This window comes from Strongylocentrotus purpuratus, unplaced genomic scaffold, assembly GCF_000002235.5.
Source record: "Strongylocentrotus purpuratus isolate Spur 01 unplaced genomic scaffold, Spur_5.0 spur5_scaffold_14, whole genome shotgun sequence".
Lineage (NCBI taxonomy): Eukaryota > Metazoa > Echinodermata > Echinoidea > Camarodonta > Strongylocentrotidae > Strongylocentrotus > Strongylocentrotus purpuratus.
The window spans coordinates 27,677,546-27,699,854 of NW_022145599.1; the positions used below are offsets into that span (position 1 = coordinate 27,677,546).

At 40.6% G+C, this 22,309-nt stretch overlaps 2 protein-coding genes across 4 annotated transcripts in view; both read right to left on the reverse strand.

Annotated features, from left to right (window-relative positions):
• Positions 1–22,309, reverse strand: part of LOC580687 (TATA element modulatory factor) — a 46,130-nt gene that overhangs the window by 14,132 nt on the left and 9,689 nt on the right. For both annotated transcript variants that reach the window (XM_030984622.1, XM_030984621.1), the window contains exons 4-6: positions 10,069–10,172; positions 4,800–4,973; positions 2,139–2,306 (exon numbers count right to left, since the gene is read on the reverse strand). In XM_030984622.1, the coding sequence (XP_030840482.1) occupies positions 2,139–2,306; positions 4,800–4,973; positions 10,069–10,172 (446 nt within the window). The remainder of the gene's footprint in view (positions 1–2,138; positions 2,307–4,799; positions 4,974–10,068; positions 10,173–22,309) is intronic.
• Positions 14,134–21,883, reverse strand: LOC115923597. 2 transcript variants are annotated; one of them, XM_030984623.1, is made up of 2 exons: positions 21,673–21,883; positions 14,134–15,633 (listed from the first exon to the last, which is right to left on the reverse strand). In XM_030984623.1, the coding sequence occupies exon 2, from the start codon at positions 15,606–15,608 to the stop codon at positions 14,610–14,612; it is 999 nt and encodes a 332-aa protein (XP_030840483.1). In that variant the 5' UTR covers positions 15,609–15,633; positions 21,673–21,883; the 3' UTR covers positions 14,134–14,609. The 2 variants fall into 2 exon arrangements, with proteins under 2 accessions (XP_030840483.1, XP_030840484.1); XM_030984624.1 differs by lacking the exon at positions 21,673–21,883 and adding an exon at positions 15,853–15,970.

Below are 22,309 nucleotides of genomic sequence, written 5' to 3' on the forward strand. Positions count from 1 at the left end.
CTGTTAAATAGTGTCATAAATTGAGTTATTAAATATGGAGGTGTATTCTATTCCTCCCCCTCCCCTGCTCAATTATTATTTGAATTTAACAAACAATTTCAAAGCAACCAGTCCTCTTTGAAAATTCATCACGATTCAGCTCGGCCGATAGCATGTTAGCTTGTTTTGCACAAATTAACCATACATGTATGTCTCTAAATCTGAATAAATCAATAAATGGGATTTATATTCGATTTATTATTTACTTTACTTTGCAGCAATTTTATAGGTTGCAATTATACTCAAAATTAAATTATGTTATATTGATATCTGCCTTGGGACTAAAAAATTCATTACACATTAACAGAATAAACTTTTAACTTCAGAAAAAAATTATCTTTCATTACCATACACCTGTGTAAAATCTTTATAATCGATCTGAAATATTAAAACAAATAAACAATCTAAATTGAACACAGACAAAGCAAAATCAATCAAATGCCATAATTCACCACACCTCGATTTGGAGCCTCTTCTCTACTCTCTACTTCACATTTAACCTGCATGTACAGGTACAATACCGTACATGTACATGGTTAAATTTTGACATACCGGTATAGCATGGAATTTCACTCATAACATTTCAAGTGTTTTGAAAACAAGCAATGTAATGGTGTCAATACCATTTGGGTCTTCACCTGTCCCATTCCCATACTACAGAGAGAGGGAGAGAAAGAGAGAGAGAGAGAGAGAGAGAGAGAGAGAAAGAGAGAGAAAGAGAGAGAGATAGAGAGAGAGATAAAGAGCGAGAGAGAGAGAGAGAGACAGACAGAGTGGGAGAGGAGAGTGGGAGAGGGTAGGGGGAGAGAGATGGAAGAAAAGCGATTTAGCAGTAGGGAAAAGGGGAAAGGAGATAAATGTACAGAGAGAGGGGGAGGGGAGAGGGGTGGGGAAGAGAGGGGTGGGGAAGAGAGGGAAGGTGATAGCGAGAGAGAGAGAGGAGAGTGGAGAGAGAGGAGAGTAGGGAGGAAGTGGAGTGGGGGGAGGGGGAGGGGACAGAAAGAGAGGGGAGTGGGGAGGGGATAGAGAGAGAGGGGAGAGGGGAGTGGGGAGGGAGGGGGAGGCGATGGAGAGAGAAAGAGAGAGAGAGAGAGAGAGAGAGAGAGATAGAGGTAGGGGTGAGAGAGGGAAATAGATAAAGAGGTAGAAAAAGAGTAAAATGGTTGGAGAGAGAAGCACCTACAATATTGAGTGCCGACTCGTACCAAAATATAAACACAGCTGGGAAACTCAGCCTCTGAACATATTGATTTAAATGATTAGACTCCAGACTCAAAATGCATAGAGTAACATTAACAAGGGATTAGGCACATCACACATTAGAGTTACAAAATATATTAGGTCTATACATGTACATACAGGTACATGACAGCTGTAATCAAATGATTAACTAATATATATATATAATACATACATGTCTCTACATGCACATAATTATTCTTGCTGTGCAATGTGGTACATGTCCTTTAAATAGTTTTCCATTTTGTTTTTAAGAAAACTATACTAAACTCTAAAGTCAAGTATCCCTTCAATAATTATCCCTTCAATAATCTCTTCCACAAAATTTCTATTTAAAAAAGAAATTGAAACACGCCTTTGCTTCTAAAAATAAGATATTAGAATACATAACATTTCCTGCAGTCATGCCCAGAACAAGAAGGACATGTATCTTAGAATGCTGCTACAACAAGCAGATTCAATTTTCAGAGAGACTTTGAAAACAAGGAAGGAAGTTTACATGACAAAATAGAAGAGAGCAGTATTACAAAAAAAAAAAAAAGAATCGCAAATAGTTGCAAAATAACACAATAGATGCTAACAGCGACACAAAACAGACATTTATCAAAACTATTTTTCTCTGTGGGCAAGTCAAAGCTATTTTATCAAATACGTCACTGACCACATCTCAGATTTCAGTATATCTTGATGACCATATCAAACTGATAGCCCTACAAGAGCTTGAATCAGGCAAAACATCAAATGAAATTACATTTTCATTTCGATTTATGTTCACAATTTTATAATACAAATTAACAATACTTGGTAACGTATGGCATGTACCTTGGGCTTGCCCCCACGTATTACGGTATATCACTTACTTTTGTGAATTGAGTAGTCTATCTGTTTCCTTCTCCTTGGCTCGTAGTTTCTTGATGACGTTTGAATTCTGGAGCTGCTGCTTGGAGAGCTTCTCGCCCTCCACCATCAGCTCCGAGATCTGCTCATCTTTCTCAGCTAGCACCTTGCCTGTTACATCACTCTTCTCACTACACAGAGAGAGGAAGGGAAGGAGAGAGGGAAGGAAGGAGAGAGGGAGGGAGGAGGAGATAGGAGGGGAGAGAAAGGGGGAGAGATAGGAGAGAAGAGGAGGAGATAGAGAGAGAGAGAGAGAGAGAGAGAGATGGTCAAATAAAAGACGCATGGAAAAGGGAGAGGTCAAGAGAAAGCAAAATGAAAAATAAATTAATGAATAAGTGAAAATAGTAGAGAGATTTTTGAGTCAAAATTGAACAAAGAGTTTAATAAAAATAAAAATTTGAGACACATGTATAAAGAAAAAAATGTGAGCAATTAAAAGAAGAAAGAGCAAGACAGAAAGTATAATAATGATAAAGAAGAAAAGAAGAAAAAAGAAGAAAAGAAGAAAAAAGAGGAAAAGGAAGAGAGAGAGAGAGAAAGAGAGAAAGAAATGAGAGAATAAAGAGAGGGAAACAGTGAATAAAAGAAAGAAAGAAAAAAAAAGATGATAAAGGAAGAAAGAAAATGATATAAAAAAATAGAGAGAAAAAAAAAGAGAGAGAAAAAAAAGGAGAGAAGGAAGAGAATATATATATAATGAGGAAGAGAGAGAGAGAGAGAGAAAAGAAGAAAGAATTAGAAAGGTCATGGGGTGAGTGAAAAGACATGTCTGCAAACATCTTAGCTACCTAATGTATTTTAACAACTCTCCTCTCCACTCAAAGTACTTATGAACAAGGTCGATCATTGAATAAGCTCAACACAATAGCTAAAGAAACATTCATTCAATGACGTACAGATGGAAATGTCAATAGCCATACTGGTAAAATCACTACACTGATGTTGAATGGTATGCACTGTCCCCCAATTGACCCAGTTTCTCCCCACTAATCAACGGAAACCAGCTCAAACAGCATTTTACTAGTGAATTCACACAAATCGATTATTGAATGAGGTTGAACTGATTTAACTGATATGAGATTACTACATGTACTGTACACGTAATTACAGAGGGAATGACAATAACAAGGGATCCATGGTGAAATGACAGCCTAAAACTAAGGATGCCGCCTTAAAATCACTCTTTTTTTTTTTTAGGATATCATAAAGTACTGGTTTGAGACATACATATATCTTTGTAGTGAATGACCCCTTACATAATTGATAGTTTCTCATTCAGGAGCTATGATACAATGTCTGCATTGAGGAACAATATAAAAGGGTGTTAACTCTCCTTGAAAGGATATGATTTTGGCTCTGGCTCTCAGCTGATAGCAAGTGAATTGATCACATCATAGCAGAATATTTAGATTACAATGTATGTACCCTCAAGGAAAAGAAGAATATGAAATTTTTATTTGTTCAGAGCCAGAACTTGTGTTAAAGGTAAAGACCAGTAATGGTCATGCGATTGCATTGTGAAAGAAACGTTGTGGAATCGATCAGAAAAGGTCGATCATCTAGCATCTAGCATCTGCAAGGTTCTGGAATCATCAAAATGATAAGAAATTTGGCTCATTCTTCGTAAAGTTACAAGCACTATACACAGAAAGATGTATATGGGACTACCCTATCTCTCTCACCAGACCATGAGAGAAATAAATTTACCAAATATATGAATTAGTAGGGGGTTTCCCGGCAAATTTTTTATCATCATGTATTAGTCAAAACATATTCTTTCACATGATTGGTAATGAGAGCTTCCATTTCATTTTTTGAAATTGGGGCGTTGCCAATACTGGTCTTTACCTTTAAAGATACTACGGTATGTCCCTTTTGCAGCCAACATCAAATTCTGAAGAACTTTGCAGGAATTATGAATATGTCATGTATGTCCTATCTGTGAAATTTAAACATTAGCAGTATCCTAATATTCAAATTATGCAAGGAAACCTGGGGGGTGTTTCATAAAGCAGTTTGTAAAGTTACGCATGACTTTACGAACGACTTGGATATGAAGTGCCAGATAGGACGCCCAGAGTTTTTCCTGATATTTCCAATAACCTCAATTAAATTATACCAAAAAATATACATTGCATTAAAAATGCTTGTTATAATAAGAATGCTAATCTACATCTGCACAGTTCACCTTGAGTTGATGCAGTTAATAATGATTGAGCATCCCATTTGGCTTTTCATATACAAGTCGTTCGTAAAGTCATGCTTTATGAAACACCCCCCTGTTTACTTGCTAGACTTACTGGCTTTTTTTTCTTCTTTGGTATAAAATAAAATGAGCTGTAAAAGGGTACATGAGCATTTGTCTACATCAATGACCTAATGAACCTTTTCATTTTTTTGGCCTGCAAATGGGACATATTATTTAAACATATTTGTGGCTTACACCCAGTAAATAAGATCGATTGATCGATCTGTATTGAAAAACGAAGTCAAAAAAAAAATTGGAACCAGCGGGACTTGAACCTCATCTACTGCTTCGAAAAAAATGGGACATAGTACCTTTAAAGTATATGACTATATGCCCTTCTGACTCCGGACAGACGATTTCTCCTTTTACTTACATGTCATTCAGAGCCTTTTGCATCTTCTGTGAATCTTTCTTGAACTGGTCCCTCTCTCTGTTAGCCAGTTGTAATTTCTTCTCCATGGAGCTGATCCTCTGTGTGAACTCATCGGTCAGGTTGTGAAGATCGTACGTCTCGTTCTTCCTCTTCTCCTCGGACACTGCTACCTGACTGGAATAACAAAAAAAACAAAAAAAGGAATACATCTTAATATCGTTATTGATTTTAAGCTGTTGATGACGGACCACAGTACCTAAGATATCTCAGGCTGGGTCTGTGAAAGATACATGGGAGCTGTGAGCAACTTGGCTCTCGAAAGCTCAAAGCAAACTTCTCCCCCCTACCCCCCCCCCCCCCCCCCAATAAAAACAATCTCGGGTCAACATTGAAAAACATAATAATCACAAGGAAAAAATGTAAATCTTTACAATAGCTCCAGTAAACAAATAAAATAAATAAAATGAAATAAAATAATAATAATAATCTTTACACTGAGCTGGCGTCTATGTAGGATATATGTTTCTTACATCACCAACCCATACTCTATTTGTCAATTTCATTTCTTTTGCATAAGATAATTTTCTTAAACAGGAATTTGAAGGCACTTTGTCCAGTAAAGCATCCAAGCACCCCACTAGAAATAAGCTCTTGAGCTTTTGTGGATTATCTAGTCAAGCTGACCTAATTTTGATCTGTTATTCTTTCATATTGTTGTAGGTTGGAGACTTGGCAAATAAAATCAATCAATCAAAGCAAACATTTCTGCACATATTTCTGCATAAGTGGGCACATGTATTGTGTTCACTTTTTTTTAAATGACCCCATTGCACTTGATATCAGGAATTTTAAAAAGGAAAATAAGCTTTGAAACCATTAAAAGTTCCAGTTACATATAAAAAATACCGGTAGTGGAAAAATAGTTTAGCTCTGAGTTTAGCTCCAAGGAGCTTAAAAAGAGGAAAAAAAAAACTTGAAAAAAAAGGCTCTGGTAATAAAAATTACCAAGCAACAGTGGTTGTGAGGAATTTCAGTTCTAATTCTACAACTGGTGGGGGGAAGGGGAAAACCTGAAACCCTAAAAGAAAACATGTTGTTTTGCCGTTTGAAAGCTTCACTAATTCACAATATGTGAAGACCTTCAAGATACAGCAGTTAGATCATGCTCTAAGCATAATATGATCCACACTCAGAGGTTCGCATTTTTGCATTCTCATAGAGCATACTATATAAACTCTGTATGCTTTTTGGAGACCATGGGATGAGTTTGTTCTCATCAATCATTTTCAAATATATTTGACCTTGAAAATTTAATTTGTATCATACATGTAGTAGCACTGCGACTTGGCAGGTTGTTTTCTGCTGTCAGAAATAATCTATAATGATGAATCTCATAAATTAGGCCCATCATAAATTGATTGATTGATTGATTTGTTTTGTCCACATTAAGTGGAAATTCTTCTTTCACATGGTTACAACTATGTACATGTACAGTACATGAACACATTTTAAGTTACTCATTGCTCATTAATCAGTGAGTGGGTCAATACATTAAGCTTAACCTTTATAAACTCAACACTAAATTTTTTAGAACAATAAATCATACTTTTAAATTTTAACTATATGATCATATCATCTCATTGACAACTGTATATTTAATTTAAATATTTATGTATGAATAATATTAATCATTCTAAATGTTAAAGTATACTTTGTAAATGTACATGTATGTGTTGTCATGTACATGTATCTGAGGGGGGGGGGGGGTCTCAGAATACTAGTAATAAAGGCTACATGTACATGTGTACATGTTGTACCTGTGTCTTTTTCATGAAACCAGTCATAACTAGATGGAATTTTGACTGCGCGCAGTCGAAAATGATGCCTCCGCCATAGAGCAATTTAAACAATCGATAACGATCTCAATGTATGGAATTTCATAAGTTGACCTCTGTGACCCTTGACCTTTGACCTACGTGCTCCAAAATCTAATCAGATTGTCTTCCTATGGTGATACACACTATCATTAAGTTTGAAGTTTAAATCTCCAGTGGTTCTTGAGATATTATGATAACAATCTCAATGTATGGAATTTCATAAGTTGACTTCTGTGACCCTTGACCTTTGACCTACGTGCTCCAAAATCTAATCAGATCGTCTTCCTATGGTGATACATACTATCCTTAAGTTTGAAGTTTTTACATCTCCAGTGGTTCTTGAGATATCATGATAACAATCTCAATGTATGGAATTTCATAAGTTGACCTCTATGACCCTTGACCTTTGACCTACGTGCTCCAAAATGTAATCAGATTGTTTTCCTATAGTGATACACACTATCACTAAGTTTGAAGTGAATATTCTCCAGTGGTTCTTGAGATATCGCGATAACGATCTCAATGTATGGAATTTCATAAGTTGACCTCTGTGACCCTTGACCTTTGACCTACGTGCTCCAAAATCTAATCAGATTGTCTTCCTATGGTGATACACACTATCATTAAGTTTGAAGTTTAAATCTCCAGTGGTTCTTGAGATATTATGATAACAATCTCAATGTATGGAATTTCATAAGTTGACTTCTGTGACCCTTGACCTTTGACCTACGTGCTCCAAAATCTAATCAGATCGTCTTCCTATGGTGATACATACTATCCTTAAGTTTGAAGTTTTTACATCTCCAGTGGTTCTTGAGATATCATGATAACAATCTCAATGTATGGAATTTCATAAGTTGACCTCTATGACCCTTGACCTTTGACCTACGTGCTCCAAAATGTAATCAGATTGTTTTCCTATAGTGATACACACTATCACTAAGTTTGAAGTGAATATTCTCCAGTGGTTCTTGAGATATCGCGAAACGATCTCAATGTATGGAATTTCATAAGTTGACCTCTGTGACCCTTGACCTTTGACCTACGTGCTCCAAAATCTAATCAGATTGTCTTCCTATGGTGATACACACTATCATTAAGTTTGAAGTTTAAATCTCCAGTGGTTCTTGAGATATTATGATAACAATCTCAATGTATGGAATTTCATAAGTTGACCTCTGTGACCCTTGACCTTTGACCTACGTGCTCCAAAATCTAATCAGATCGTCTTCCTATGGTGATACATACTATCCTTAAGTTTGAAGTTTTTACATCTCCAGTGGTTCTTGAGATATCATGATAACAATCTCAATGTATGGAATTTCATAAGTTGACCTCTATGACCCTTGACCTTTGACCTACGTGCTCCAAAATCTAATCAGATTGTTTTCCTATAGTGATACACACTATCACTAAGTTTGAAGTTTAAATCTCCAGTGGTTCTTGAGATATCATGATAACAATCTCAATGTATGGAATTTCATAAGTTGACCTCTGTGACCCTTGACCTTTGACATACGTGCTCCAAAATCTAATCAGATCGTCTTCCTATGGTGATACATACTATCCTTAAGTTTGAAGTTTAAATCTCAAATGGTTCTTGAGATATCGCGCTAACAAACTCAATACAAGGAATTTCATAAGTTGACCTCTGTGACCTGTGACCTTTGACCTACGTACTCCAAAATCTAATCAGATCGTCTTCCTATGGTGATAAATACTATTCCCGAGTCTTAAGTTTAAATCTTAAATGGTTCTTGAGATATTGTGATAACGGTCAAACGGGACGGACGTACGGACGGACAACCCGAAAACATGATGCCTCCGGCACCACCTTCGGTGGCGGAGGCATAAAAATTAGCGATCGATGCATGACAAGTTAAGAATAGAAAATACCAGTTCAACTTTCAAGAACAAATTCAAGCATCTAGCTGGTGTAATCAAGTTAGCCAAGACTTCAAGAGGTCGGCTAAGTCAAGGCTCGTTGCTCCATATGACACAGATGAACAACTTACACTGTACATGGATTATGTACTATAGTCATATACAGCCATCACATATATATACAGTAGAACAGATTTACATGCAAGTACAAATAGATTCCATCATAATAGAGTGTTTTTCTTATTGGTGGTTTTTCATGAAATTTCAACAAACAAATTACAGAAGGTGATATGAAGCAACAATAACAAAAACAATAACAACAAAATACATGTCCCCCCCAAAAGAATCAGGAGATACATGTACATATGGAGTACCTTTCTAAGGCAGTGATGGCAAAGTCATGTTTTCTGAGCTTGTGTGATAATGCAATTCATTATTGATAGTTTTTAAGTAGAATCTGTGCTTGCCTAATCCCTACATATAAATACCTGAAAAGTATACATGTAGAACATAGTTGTTTAAAATCTATAGTTCTGAACTCAAAATTCTGAACAAAATACAAATACATGTAGCATACTCTTCGATTGAAACAATAATACTATTAAATCAGAAACATTCATACCGGTAGTTCAAGTATGCATGAAGATAAAGCTTAGATAAGTGTTAGCTGCAGGTTGATCTTTAAATTTTAGATTATTTTCATCAACAAGTAATTTGCCTGTCAAGGGATCGAAGAGCTATATATACAAACAAATTTGTCTCCCACACTGCTAATTTCAAATGCAGGATTTCACCATTTAACCAGGGAGATGGGAGGGAATACTGGCTATACCGCCTTTATAAAATGTTTTTGTTTGTTATCCCCCAAAATGGCAAAGTGCATACCAGTAACTTCCCAACAAAGTATGATAGCGTCCCTCCCACCTCCCTGATTCAACTATTAAAATGCATTTCTCCCTCCCCTTCCCTTTTTTTTCTTTGTGTAGCTTACACGATATCTGATTTGTTGAGATACCTCCTGAATATTTTGAAACTTTCAACAACAAAAAGTCTGTTATCAGCTGTCGTTTCATGTCAAATGATACAATGTATTTTTAAAGGTGAATATATTACAATTGAGTAAATTCATATAAATCATTTGATTACAGACACTATGCAACATTTTGTCAAGGTCAGTGGTCATGAATGTAATAATGTTGTTAATCAATTTGGCTTGGAATATACAGGTATATAAAAAAAACATCTCTTGAACCTTGAATGTTGAAAGTGCTAAGCCCTTTCAGCAGCTCCTTGAAGCTATCCCAGGAAGTGTTCAGCAATGTCAACATCTCATAGATCATGTAAAGGACGTCATTCACTTTCAGCAAAAAGACTTCATATACATACAAGAGGGGTACATTGAATGAAATCCAATACCACTTTTGATGCCAATCTGATTTCTTAACACCGTTGGAACTGATTTTCAACATGCACTTTCAAATCAAGACAGTTCCTTGAAGTAAACTTACCTTTTGAAATCTGTAACAGACTCCTGCAGTTCCCCGTTCTGTTGACTGAGGTGAATTATCTGGGATTCTCTTGCTTCAAGTACTTGGGCCATTTCAGCTAGTTTCTGAAAACAGAAGAGAGAGAAGAAAACAAAATGACTTTCATCTCCTGAATAGTGATTGTATTGATGCCTTTTAAAATGTTTCTTCCACTATGCTTTGTAATCTATGTTCTGAAAACATCTCAGATGATTTACATGCACACCTGAACACTAAAAGCATTACAACTTTCTGTTCCACTGGCAAAAAAGTCCAACTGAAGACCTAAAAATCAAAATCATAGATAAACTGTATAAAATCGTCTCTTCATTCAGTAAAAGTCACAAGAATAGAGTGCTTCAGCTACATGTACATGTAGAGTAAGCAACTCAGAGTATTTTCAGGGGGAAGGGGAGAGACAGCTTGGGCGAGGGGGGAGGATAAAAAAAAACATGAGAAGCAACCTGTTGAAAGAATTTTTTTTTTTCTGTATAAAAATGGCTGAGATTGTGAACCAACAATAATTTTATTTTGACACTCTCCTGGAGTCACTCTCGAAAATTCTCTTTTCTGCAAGGCGCACCTGTTAACTCACCTTGCAAAAGGACAAGAACAACCAAGGACACCAGTATCAGAGACTCTAATTCCTTGGCATAACTTCTGACAACTTCTTGCCATGTGGAGTTTGATTTATAGTGTTGCACAAGCAAATCTTAACTAACTTTGTTTGTGTGTATTAACAGAAGGAGGTGGTATTTGATAGGGTGGTTTCCTTTGAGGTAGTAGTAGTTAAAATGACATGCTGGTGGGTTCATTTGTGCCTCTGCTGAAGCGCTGGTACCCCTTCCCTGGTATCAAAGGGTGCTGGTAGTTGGTACTGCCGGTGACACTCCTACATCAACAGAAGCTCCTCAAGAAATACTCACATACTGTGAAACTTTCTCTCTTTAATAGTTATTCCAATTCACATTCTTTCTGTTTTCCACCAGGCTGGTTCTTTTATCTTCGTACCGAAAACAATTTAACTGTTTGAAAAGGAAAGCCCAGCTCTCGACCTCCTCCTTCAGTTCCATTTTGCGGGCAACACAAACATCTCACTGGGAATAATAGAAGAATTGACTTCAATAGCAATATATCTGGCTTTAGAGCAAGCTTAGCAGGCTACTTCTGACAAATATTGACACAAGAAGGTGATTGTGGGGTGGCCAACAGACAACACAATATTTGACACTTTCCTGATGAATAATTCATGCATTGGGTACAAAAGGCACATCGAGCGCAGGAATGAGAGAGAATGAGAGAGAAAGAGGGAGGAAGGGAGGGAGAGAAAGAGGGAGGGAGAGAAAGAGGAAGGGAGAGAAAGAGGGAGGGAGGGAGAGGGAGGGAGGGAGAGGGAGGGAGGGAGAGGAAGAGATAGAGAGAGAGAGAGAGATATTCACACAGAGAGGGAGAGATGGAGGGATGGAGGGAAAAATAGAGAGAGATAGAGGTAGACAGAGAGAGGGAGGGAGAGAGAGAGAGAGAGAGAGGGGGGGGGGGGGGGGGGGGGGGACAAAACATTGTTTCCCCAAAGAAGTAATAGGAATCGGTATCTTGTTTTGGGTTCATCTGTCATTTGAAATATTTCTCTTGGAGTGTAAATGGTTTGACTGTTTGAATTAAATGGAGGTAAATGTGCAGGGTTCATATAATAGTGAAATTTATATACCTCACTTAAGAAATCCAGCCATCTGATTGGTCGAATTGCATTCATAAACTTCAACTGTTCCTGTAAAATTCCCGGTAACCATGCATAAAACATTTCAATATTTTTAATAACCATGGTTATTAAAAAAATAGGTCAGTCTCCATGGTTACCCCATAGGTTTACATGTTAAAAAATGGTTTGAGCGATGGAGGATACCATACGTGTGCGAATAATTGGTCGGCAATTTCAATACAATTGAATCTCGATCGATCTTACCGACAATTTTATCTTGCATTGTTGACATGAAGACGAAAATTAACTCTCAAAAACAAAAAAACAACATCTGCCGATAGATCTTGATCTAAGTTCGTGCCAATATGCATTGCAAAAGTAAAAGAAGGGTCCGTTTCATGGAGCTTTTGCGAAGCATTCATCACACGCAAAGCCGGTTTCAATCCATTTTAATGTATATATAATACAAAACTGCACAGCATGTTAATAACGCGCGATGGCCGAGAGGTCTGAGGCGCTGACTTTAGATACATCACCTTTTGTACGCAAGAGTTCGAATCTCATCTTGGACCAAAAAAAAAAGTATTTTTTATTTTTTATTTTTTAGTCTATTTTTTTTCGGCATATAAAAGTATTAATGACTGCTTTAATATTCGAGAAATAGTTGTTTTCATACGCTCTCGGGAAGGTTACAATTGGGCTATTCCCCTCGGCAAGCCTCGGGGAATAGCACAATTCTAACCTTCCCTTGAGCGTAATAAAACAACTATTTCTCTCAAAGCAGTCATTAATACTATACTATACTATTTGGTGCTTCATCCATGTGATTCTTTAATTAAAACTTTTTTCAGTTGTCATGAGGAGGTGTACATGTATACATTGTAAAGTATGCATAACATTATTTTACTATAAATTATAAACGTGTAAATGTATATGAACCAACCAGCTTTATAATGACTGTCCAGGGAAAAAATGCACTTTGGTCAATAACATACAGACCTGTCATACTACAAATGTATTTCAAAATGTTTCTTCAGTATGCTTTATAATCCATGTTCTGAAATCTGCAAATTGCATAAATTAGTCGTTGCTACATGTAGGTAGGGCAAGCAAAATATTTCTCCCATTAAGTCCAACCATTGAGGAAGAGGTACATGTACAATGTATATTGACACAGAGAAAAACATCATGCACGATTTATTATGAACAAAACAAGTAAGCACATATAAAACTTGTGTTTGTGTCTGAAAGTGCACAATGTATCAAAAGAAGTATTACTATAATGTATGTTCTGTACATGTACACCAGAGCTGCCAACCTTGTGCAACCCAAAAAGGGAACCAAGATGGCAAAAAAAAAAAAAATTTAAATGAAACTTACAACCATGCGCGACACACTTCCAATGCAGAAATGTCCATTCCTCATGCTGTTTTTTACATTTTAGGGCCTACAGTGTACATGTATAGTTTAGTTACAAGTAGGTATTTTGGTATTATCGACACATTCTTTTTTAAAATATATTTTTCTCTTCAAGTATGTTTTAACCTTAGTTTTCTATTGAATTCGTAATCAAATTATTAAACATTATTTTTTAGGGCAGCTGTTTGAGGTGCGGTATTTAAAAAAAAAATGTTTAAATAAAAAAACGTGCTACCGTAATTTCGAGGAAAAAACAGAATAATTCCGGGAAAAACATAATGGTTGGCAGCTCTGGTACACTCACAACTCCTGGTTAAAAGATACATATTACATGCGTTCATATGTGGAATATACATGTACATGTACATTAGTATTGATTTTCTAATCTCACAGACGTTGTAAATGACATGTAGGGCCTACATGTGTATGTACATTATAATATTTTTCATAGAAGGGGAATAGTCTCTAAATGTTAAAAGATCATACCAGTACATTATGGGGGCATCAGAGCGAGCTTGTAAATACCAGTGAGATCAATACTAGCTACGTCTATTTACTTTCCAAAGGCCTGAAGTTATAAACAACCAGTCAACCACCCACGAACAATGATGAGGTTTCACACAGGATCAAAACAATGAGTAGTCAAAGATTTAAGCTACATGTACATTGTAGATATACGTACAAGCCAAGAAAATATTCATTTAAACTACAAAGTTGTACATGTATAACCTCAAAAAGAGGAGATGTTATAACAAATATATTGTAACGGGTTTTGTCCGGGGTCCCTGCACCATTTACCGAGCGGTCAATAAATCTCACGAGACTCCAATCACCCGCACGGTTCTTTCATAAACAGTGAAGCTATCACTCCAACATCATCGATCGCACTCAGATCACGCTACTTTTCTATAATACACGGAAACACAGTGTCATTTTACATCAAAAGGTACTTGCCTTTATTCACGAAGAACTCCAACTTTACAATGTAACTTCCCTTCAACAGCTAGTAGCAGTACTCCGATTCACCCTGTTTCACCTATCTTATCCTGCCCTCCCTAGCTACCTGCCCGAACACGTCCTCTCTTGCTCATGCCTAATACCTAACTGCCCACCCGCATGCACTGACCCACATGCGCCCGCTACGTTGAAACAACTCCGTTACACTGCCCCCTCCTTAATTTAAAAACGTCCTCGTTTTATAAACTTAAAAACAACTAATCCCGTGCGTAACATTAACTATAAAACTGCAAGTCACAAAACATCTCAAAACTTGAACAATTAATAACTGATGAAAACATGAAAAATATACAGAGTCCGTTTCTTTTCTTTTTTTTTATTACACGTAGTAAGTCCTTTGGTTATTATCTGCGATCATCATATGAACTTGTGCATAGCGTCTAACATCTCACTGAACGGATTGGGTTGAATCATCAAATCCTGCAATGATGTCGACATGAAACTCCTTCCTTGATTCCTCTTTACTAACAAGGATCCCCCCTTGAAATATTTGCCTAGTGGTAGTCTGCGTCACACTCTGAATCCTCCCTAAGATAGCTCGCGAGAACTGCTCATCTGACATATGAACACCTACGACTCCAGCTTGGACACTACGCACCTTCGTCGTCCCCCCGCCTTCTTCCTTCTGACTCCCGTCGGCACTATTCCGCAAGAAGATGGCGCCGTACTTCCTCTCCCTCGTCTCTTGGAAAACTTTCTCTGCCCCATTATACGAGGTCTGGGAGGAAAATTCATTAACTTCCACCCTCTGGTTGCGCAACAACCTCTTCACGTCAAGGGGCGGAATCGGACGACCTATTTGGACACTCCTGACATCAACAGCTGTGCCTCCACAACCATCTTCCGGCGACGCCACATCAGAGACTGCAGATTCCTCTGATTCAGAACTGGTGAGTTGCTGCTGTCTCATCATAGCGAGTGGCTTACCAGACAGTCTTCTCGAGCGACTGTCTTTCCTCCCCTCTACTTCTTCCCTGGTGCGAGGAGAGACGACAACCTGGAGCGGGTCTTGGGGCAACTCATCGCGTTCAAGCTTTGCCTGAACAACTTGTTTCTTCCTGTCCTTTCTCTTCTTCTCCTCTCTCCGGTTCGGCAAAGGCGACCTCGACGGGCTCCTACTGCGACGGCGATGATCAGACTTGCTCTGCCTTTCAAGGTACCTTCCCCGCAACTGGCTTCGCTCCCGGTCTTGGGATTTCTCAGGATGTCTGTCTCTGCAATGTGCCGTTAAGTTATCTTTCCTGTTGTATGCTCTGCTGCAATATTGACATACAAAGCGTTGTTCGTCCTTGTGTTCGACGTCAATGTGACGATCCAAGCTCCTCTTGTGTGCAAAGTACTTCTGGCATGTGAAGCACTTGATTGTCCTCTCGGAGTCCCCTCCCATGTTGATCCCTCAGCACGAACACGATCTGTGCAAGCAACAAAGAAAGAATTGAAGTGATTACTAATCTATGATTTCAGTACAAATTCGAAGCTTCATCCGTCAATCCAGCAAAATAGTCACATAATCATGTCAATGCAATCACGCTAAAGTCAAATCTCATATAGAAGTCGCCCTGGCGCATTCCTTGTCCGTGGTGGATTTCGTCTAGGAACTGGGCTTGGCTGTACAGTACTGTCCGCTTTACTTTGCAACAACTCCCCTTCGGCTATGTCTTGTATCTGCTCAGTTTCTGTTTCTGCCTGGACTCCAACACCATCTTCTACAAGGTCTTCTGTTTGTGATATTCCAATCTCCTCTTCAGCGTGGTCTACTGGCTGACTTGTAGGTTCATCAATCCACGAGGCAAGAGGTTCACCTAAATAAGGCTTTAACCTGTCAGCATGAACTACCATCTTCTTTCCTCGGTTCTTTGCCTGTATCCTGTAGACGACATCAGACAATCGATGAATGATGAGGAACGGCCCTTTCCAACGACGCTGCAATTTGGGAGACAACCCCTTTGTCCTAGCTGAGTTGTAGCACCACACAAATTGCCCGACCGTTAATTCATGTGCATGTGCTTTCCTGTCGTAGACCTTCTTCTGCCTCCTTGAACTCTCTGATGTGTTCTCCCTTGCTCGTTCGTGCGCCAGCCTCATCTTGTTCCTTAGGTTTTCCGCATAATCCGTATCCAGACCGCGATCCAGCTCCCGATCATCCTTGCACAAGTCAGCGGAAAGGTCTATTGGCAGATGTACTTCTCGCCCTAACATCAACATGTTCGGTGTCTCGCCGGTCGACTCCTGAGGGGATGAACGGTAGGCGAAGAGAGCGAGGGGTAACTTCTCATCCCAATCTCTTTGCCGTCTGGTAGGTTCGATGGCCATGGACACAATGGTGATCAACGTACGATTGAATCGCTCAATTAGTCCATCGGATTTCGGGTTGTACGGCGTTGTCCGTGTCTTCTCTATGCCCAAGACACTACACATCTCTCTGAAGACCGCTGATTCAAAATTTCGGCCCTGGTCCGAATGCAAGACTGATGGGACTCCAAAACGACATACAAACTGGTTCACGAACTCAGTCGCCACAGTTGTTGCTTTCTGGTCAGGTATTGCATAGGCTTCCATCCATCGGGTGAAATAATCTCCCACAACCATTATGTATCGGTTCCCTCGCTCCGACTCGGGAAGGGGGCCCATGATGTCCAAAGCGACTCTTTCCATCGGCATGCCGACTTGGTGCTGCTGCAAGGGGGCCCTCCTGGTCTTGTTGGGTGATTTTTTAGAAGCACATACGTTGCATTGACGTACTGTGGACCTAACATCTGTATCCAGGCCAGGCCAGTAGAATCGCTGGCGAACCTTTGCTGTAGTCCTACGCATTCCGAGATGTCCGCCTGAAGGCCCGCTGTGTATTTCTTGGACCATCATCTTCCTGAGGGCCTCAGGCAACACAACATGCCACTCAATCTGATCGCCTCTGTTTGACTCCCATCTTCTACAAAGGACGCCGTTTCTGATCTCGAGTTGGTCCCAGCATCGCCAATATGCCTTCTTCGCAGCTGAAAAGGAAGACATTGTACTCCAGTTGGCCCGGTCTTCTCCTTTCTCCTTCATCTCTATGACCCAACTCATGGAACTGTCATCTAGTTGTCTGTCTCTCATGTCTGCAGAGGTGATTGATGGCTCGAGGGTCACGGCGTTCACTTTCACTCCATTGTCTATGTGAACTTCTGGGATTTTCTGTTGCTCTTCCAGAGGTGGCTCACCTCCTCCACACTGCTTGCAAGCAACACATGGCCTTCTCGACAGGCTGTCAGCGTTGGAATGAGAACGACCAGCCCTGTGTACTATCTCTATGTCATATTCTGCTATGACCTGTAGCCATCGTGCCATCTGCGCCTGCGGGTCACGGAAATTCAGCAGCCATCTCAAGGCGCCGTGGTCGGTTCTGACAGTAATTTTACTTCCGTATAAGTACTGTCTGAAATGCTTGAGGTAGACAACAACGGCTAGAAGTTCGCGTCTTGTCACACAGTAGTTCCTTTCGGGTTTGGATAGAGCTCTGCTTGCATATGCGATGACTCGCTCCTTTCCTCCTACTTCTTGAGAGAGTACCGCACCTATGCCCACGTTGCTTGCATCAGTGTCCAGTATGTATGACTTTTCAGGGTCTGGGTATGCGAGGACTGGTGCCGTCAGGAGATGTTCCTTCAACTCAGAGAAAGCGCAGTCACACTCGTTAGTCCAGATGAATTCCCTGCCTTTTTCGGTGAGCTGGTGAAGAGGACGTGCAATGTTTGCAAAACCACCAATGAAACGTCGGTAGTATGACGCCAATCCGAGGAAGCTTTGGACTTCTTTAACAGAAGTTGGAACTGGCCAATCCTCCACTACTTTGATCTTTTCAGGATCGGTAGAGATGCCATCAGGTGACACTACGTGGCCAAGGTACAAGACACTCCTTTTGAAAAGATGGCACTTTCTGGGTTTCAGCTTCAACCCGGCATCCCGGAGGCGCTGGAAAACTGTCTCTAGTCTTGTCAACTCTTCATTTACAGTCTTAGCAAAAACAATCACATCATCGAGGTACACGAGTAGAACCTTCCAGTGTAACCCTGCAAGGACACGCTCCATAAGACGTTCAAACGTCGACGGCGCGTTACAGAGCCCAAACGGCATGACCCGCCAGGAGTAGAGGCCACCACGGACCACAAATGCCGACTTCTTCTGGGCATCCTCATCTAGCTCGACCTGCCAATATCCTGACGCTAGATCTAGAGTTGAGAACCATTCTGATCCACCCAGAGTGTCCAGTGTCTCATCAATGCGGGGTATCGGAAATGCATCTTTCACTGTCACGTTGTTGAGTCGCCTATAGTCTATGCAAAATCTCTTCGATCCGTCCTTTTTGCGTACCAACACAACGTTTGAAGCCCACGGGCTTTCTGTTGGCACTATGCTTCCAGATTGAAGCATGTCCTGTATCTGGGAGTCAATCTCTTGCTGTTCCTTTGGTGGGAATCTTCGTGGCCTCTCCTTTATCGTTGACGCATTCCCTGTGTTGATGCCATGGCGAACAAGGTTGGTCCGTCCAATATCTGTGTCAGATTTCGCAAATACGTCTTGGTTCTTGCGTAGAAGTTCGGCAATGTTATCGTGAAAGCTGTTGGGTACCTCTGTCTTGCTCCGCTTGAACAAATCAACCAAATGTGGAGGGACGTCACCTGTATCTTCATCGTTGGATGTGTGCATTGTCATGTCTACAACATCAGTCTTTTTCACCGGGGTAAAGTGACCTGCCATTGTGCCTCGCTTGATAGTGCATTCCCTGTCTCCGGGGTTGTACACTCGAATAGGTACTGTGTTGTCTGTAGATTCTGCCAAGATTCTTGCAACCATCACCCCTTTTCTTCCTACTTCGTTTTCCTCTGTAGGTTCTAGGATCCCGAGACCGGCTTCACCAGGATTCCCCTTAATCAATCCTGGGACCAATGCTTCATGACCCGGTGGAATCTTGGTAGTCTCCTCTACCACCACCCTGAAGCATAATCCATGCCCCAGCTTATCACTGCATTTGATTTTGTCTCCATTCAAGTCCAGTTGCAGTTGTTGTAAGTCGATCTTCGCATGTGTTGCTATCAGAAAATCCATTCCAAGGATCCCTTCTGCTGAGCCAGTATTGCCAAATATGACACGAATTGAACAAACCGTCCTGCCAACCTTTAATTCTAGACAGGAGCTGCCCATTGTCTCCATTCTGCTTCCATCAGCATTAGAAACGTTTGCTCCATACCTTGTCAATTCTGGCTTTTTCTCGTTGGGAATTCGGTAGTATACTGTGTTAGAAAGAATTGTATCTGTTGCTCCCGTGTCTACCAAAAGCATGGTCTTGACTCCCCTAATCTCAACTTCAACGTAGAGTCCACTCTGGACACATGCCCTAGACACATTATGTCTTTCCTGATCAGTTCTGCCCCTTTGGTTGTTCTCTACTGTTCGTCCTTTCCGGTTTTGCCCTTGTTTTCTTGTGGCCTTCCCTCGGGCTGCAGAGTCGGCTCGTGCTCGTTTCCCGACGGATCTTGTCCTTTTTTCTGAGGACAATTCCGAGCCAAATGCCCCTTTTCGCCGCAATTGTAGCAGTTCCGAACTTCTCCACGTGATTGGTTCTTCCACGTTTCTACCTTGTTGTCTCGTTCTTCAAGTTTGAGCTTCATCTCTTTTAACTCTTTCCATATTTCTGTGAGAGGTGATTGCTGTTCCTCCGTCGATCTGGCTAGTTTGCGGTGGAACCTGCTTCTCCCACTTCGTTGGTCTTCAAGGCGGAAAAAGTTGTCCGTGGTCATAGCAGCTTGTATTGCCTCATCCATTGTGGTTGGCTGTGATCTGAAAATGCCCTCACGGATTTCCTGCTCCTCTATTGCTTCTGCAAAGTGTGTACGCGCCAAACGATCACGCGCCTCTTCTGGTAGTTCTGGGTATGCTAATTCAGACAATTCTCGAACAGCCTGACCCAACTCCTGAAGAGTCTCCTGAGGTCCTTGCCGCCTTGAACGTAATTCAAGGAGGTAGTTTTCAGCCATCTGCCCTGGGCCGAACCTTTTCTCGAGCAAATGAACGAGCTCCTGGTACGTTATCCTCGAGAGTTGCCTCTGGCTCCCCATGACTTTGATCGCTGCTCCCCTAAGGCTAGCGGCAAGGAAAATCTTGGCCTCCTCGTCGTTCCAACCATTCGCCAACTTGCATGCCCTAAAATGCTGGATGTAGTCGATCCATGGATTCTTCCCATCGAACTTGTCTGGCACAATGCTGGGTCGGGAAATGCGCGACATTCCTGTTTTTTCTTCATCAGAAAACCCAGGACTCAATTCCTGTCTTGTCATCCTTGGTTCCTGTGACATGCCTCCTTCTCTCGCATGCTCCCTATCCCACTCTTTTTCCTCTTGGTCGGCCCTTGTAGTTGATCCTCTGAGGTTGTACTCACTTGTTTCACTGTGCAAGTGTTGCCTTGATGTTAATGTGCCTTGTGGTTGTACCTCTCTGTACAGCCTGCTGGGAAACTCAGCCTTATCCATTTCTCCCGTCTTCTCAACTGTTGTGGCAGGCAGTTCATAACTCATTGGAGATCGTACTTCGAACTTGTTGGGATTTCCCCAGTCACGAAGCTGCACTTCTTCATCCCTCCGTCCGTGTGCTGCAGTAGCTGAATCCAGTTTCAACTGAAGGAGGCGATTTTGCTCCATCAACAGCCTGTTCTGTCCTTTGGAGTGTTCGAGGTACTCGTTACTCTCTTGCAGTTCAGCCACCAGGTTTTCTAGCTCCTCCACCGAATGCAGGCTAGTTGCCATACTGCCACACGGTGATCCAACAACTTCAAACTGTGTGCTGTGTAGCTGGGCAAGTGTGCTGTGTGTAGGCGCTATTTAGGTGATAACACGAAGAGCATTATAGGCGCTATACATAGGATGTGGAGAATAGGCACTTATATATGTAGGTGAACTAGTAGGTTCAGGTAAACTATAGTAAGTGTAGGCGTAGGTGAACTATAGTAGGTGTAGGTGTAGGTGAACTAGTAGGTTCAGGTAAACTATAGTAAGTGTAGGCGTAGGTGAACTATAGTAGGCGTAGGTGAACTATAGTAGGTGTAGGCGTAGGTGAACTAGTAGGTGAAGGCGTAGGTGAACTATAGTAGGTGTAGGTGAACTATAGTAGGTGTAGGTGAACTATAGTAGGTGAAGGCGTAGGTGTAGGCGAACTAGCATTCCCGATAATCACTTGATGTTGCTTAATTCCTGCTTCAGCATGTTTATCCCACCGCGGCCACCAATGTAACGGGTTTTGTCCGGGGTCCCTGCACCATTTACCGAGCGGTCAATAAATCTCACGAGACTCCAATCACCCGCACGGTTCTTTCATAAACAGTGAAGCTATCACTCCAACATCATCGATCGCACTCAGATCACGCTACTTTTCTATAATACACGGAAACACAGTGTCATTTTACATCAAAAGGTACTTGCCTTTATTCACGAAGAACTCCAACTTTACAATGTAACTTCCCTTCAACAGCTAGTAGCAGTACTCCGATTCACCCTGTTTCACCTATCTTATCCTGCCCTCCCTAGCTACCTGCCCGAACACGTCCTCTCTTGCTCATGCCTAATACCTAACTGCCCACCCGCATGCACTGACCCACATGCGCCCGCTACGTTGAAACAACTCCGTTACACTATGTTAAGAAACAAAAAGAAACTTATTGGTATGTATTTCTTAACTAAGTAATCAAAATAGAGAAGTGAAGAGAAAGGGGAGAAAGGCCACATTGAGTTTAGACATAATATGTCTATAAAGATGACCATTAACTCTTTTCCTCATCTTCTACTAGAAATACTGGGTTTAGACTTGGTCTACACTAAATTAAGATTAACAATGAAAATGAATACCAACTTTTTAATAGGTCTAAGTCTCCCCTTGGTAAAATGCAAAATGTGACATAGACTTGCTTCTCATTAAAGTTCTACTAAAGCATAAGGGTTACACAAATAATTCACCCAAATATGGCAACAATAATTATAAATGTGATCATGCACTGGTCACAAAACCACCAACAGTTGCATGGTGTGATTTTTAGTAAGAGCTCAAGCGGCAGTTGGTCAG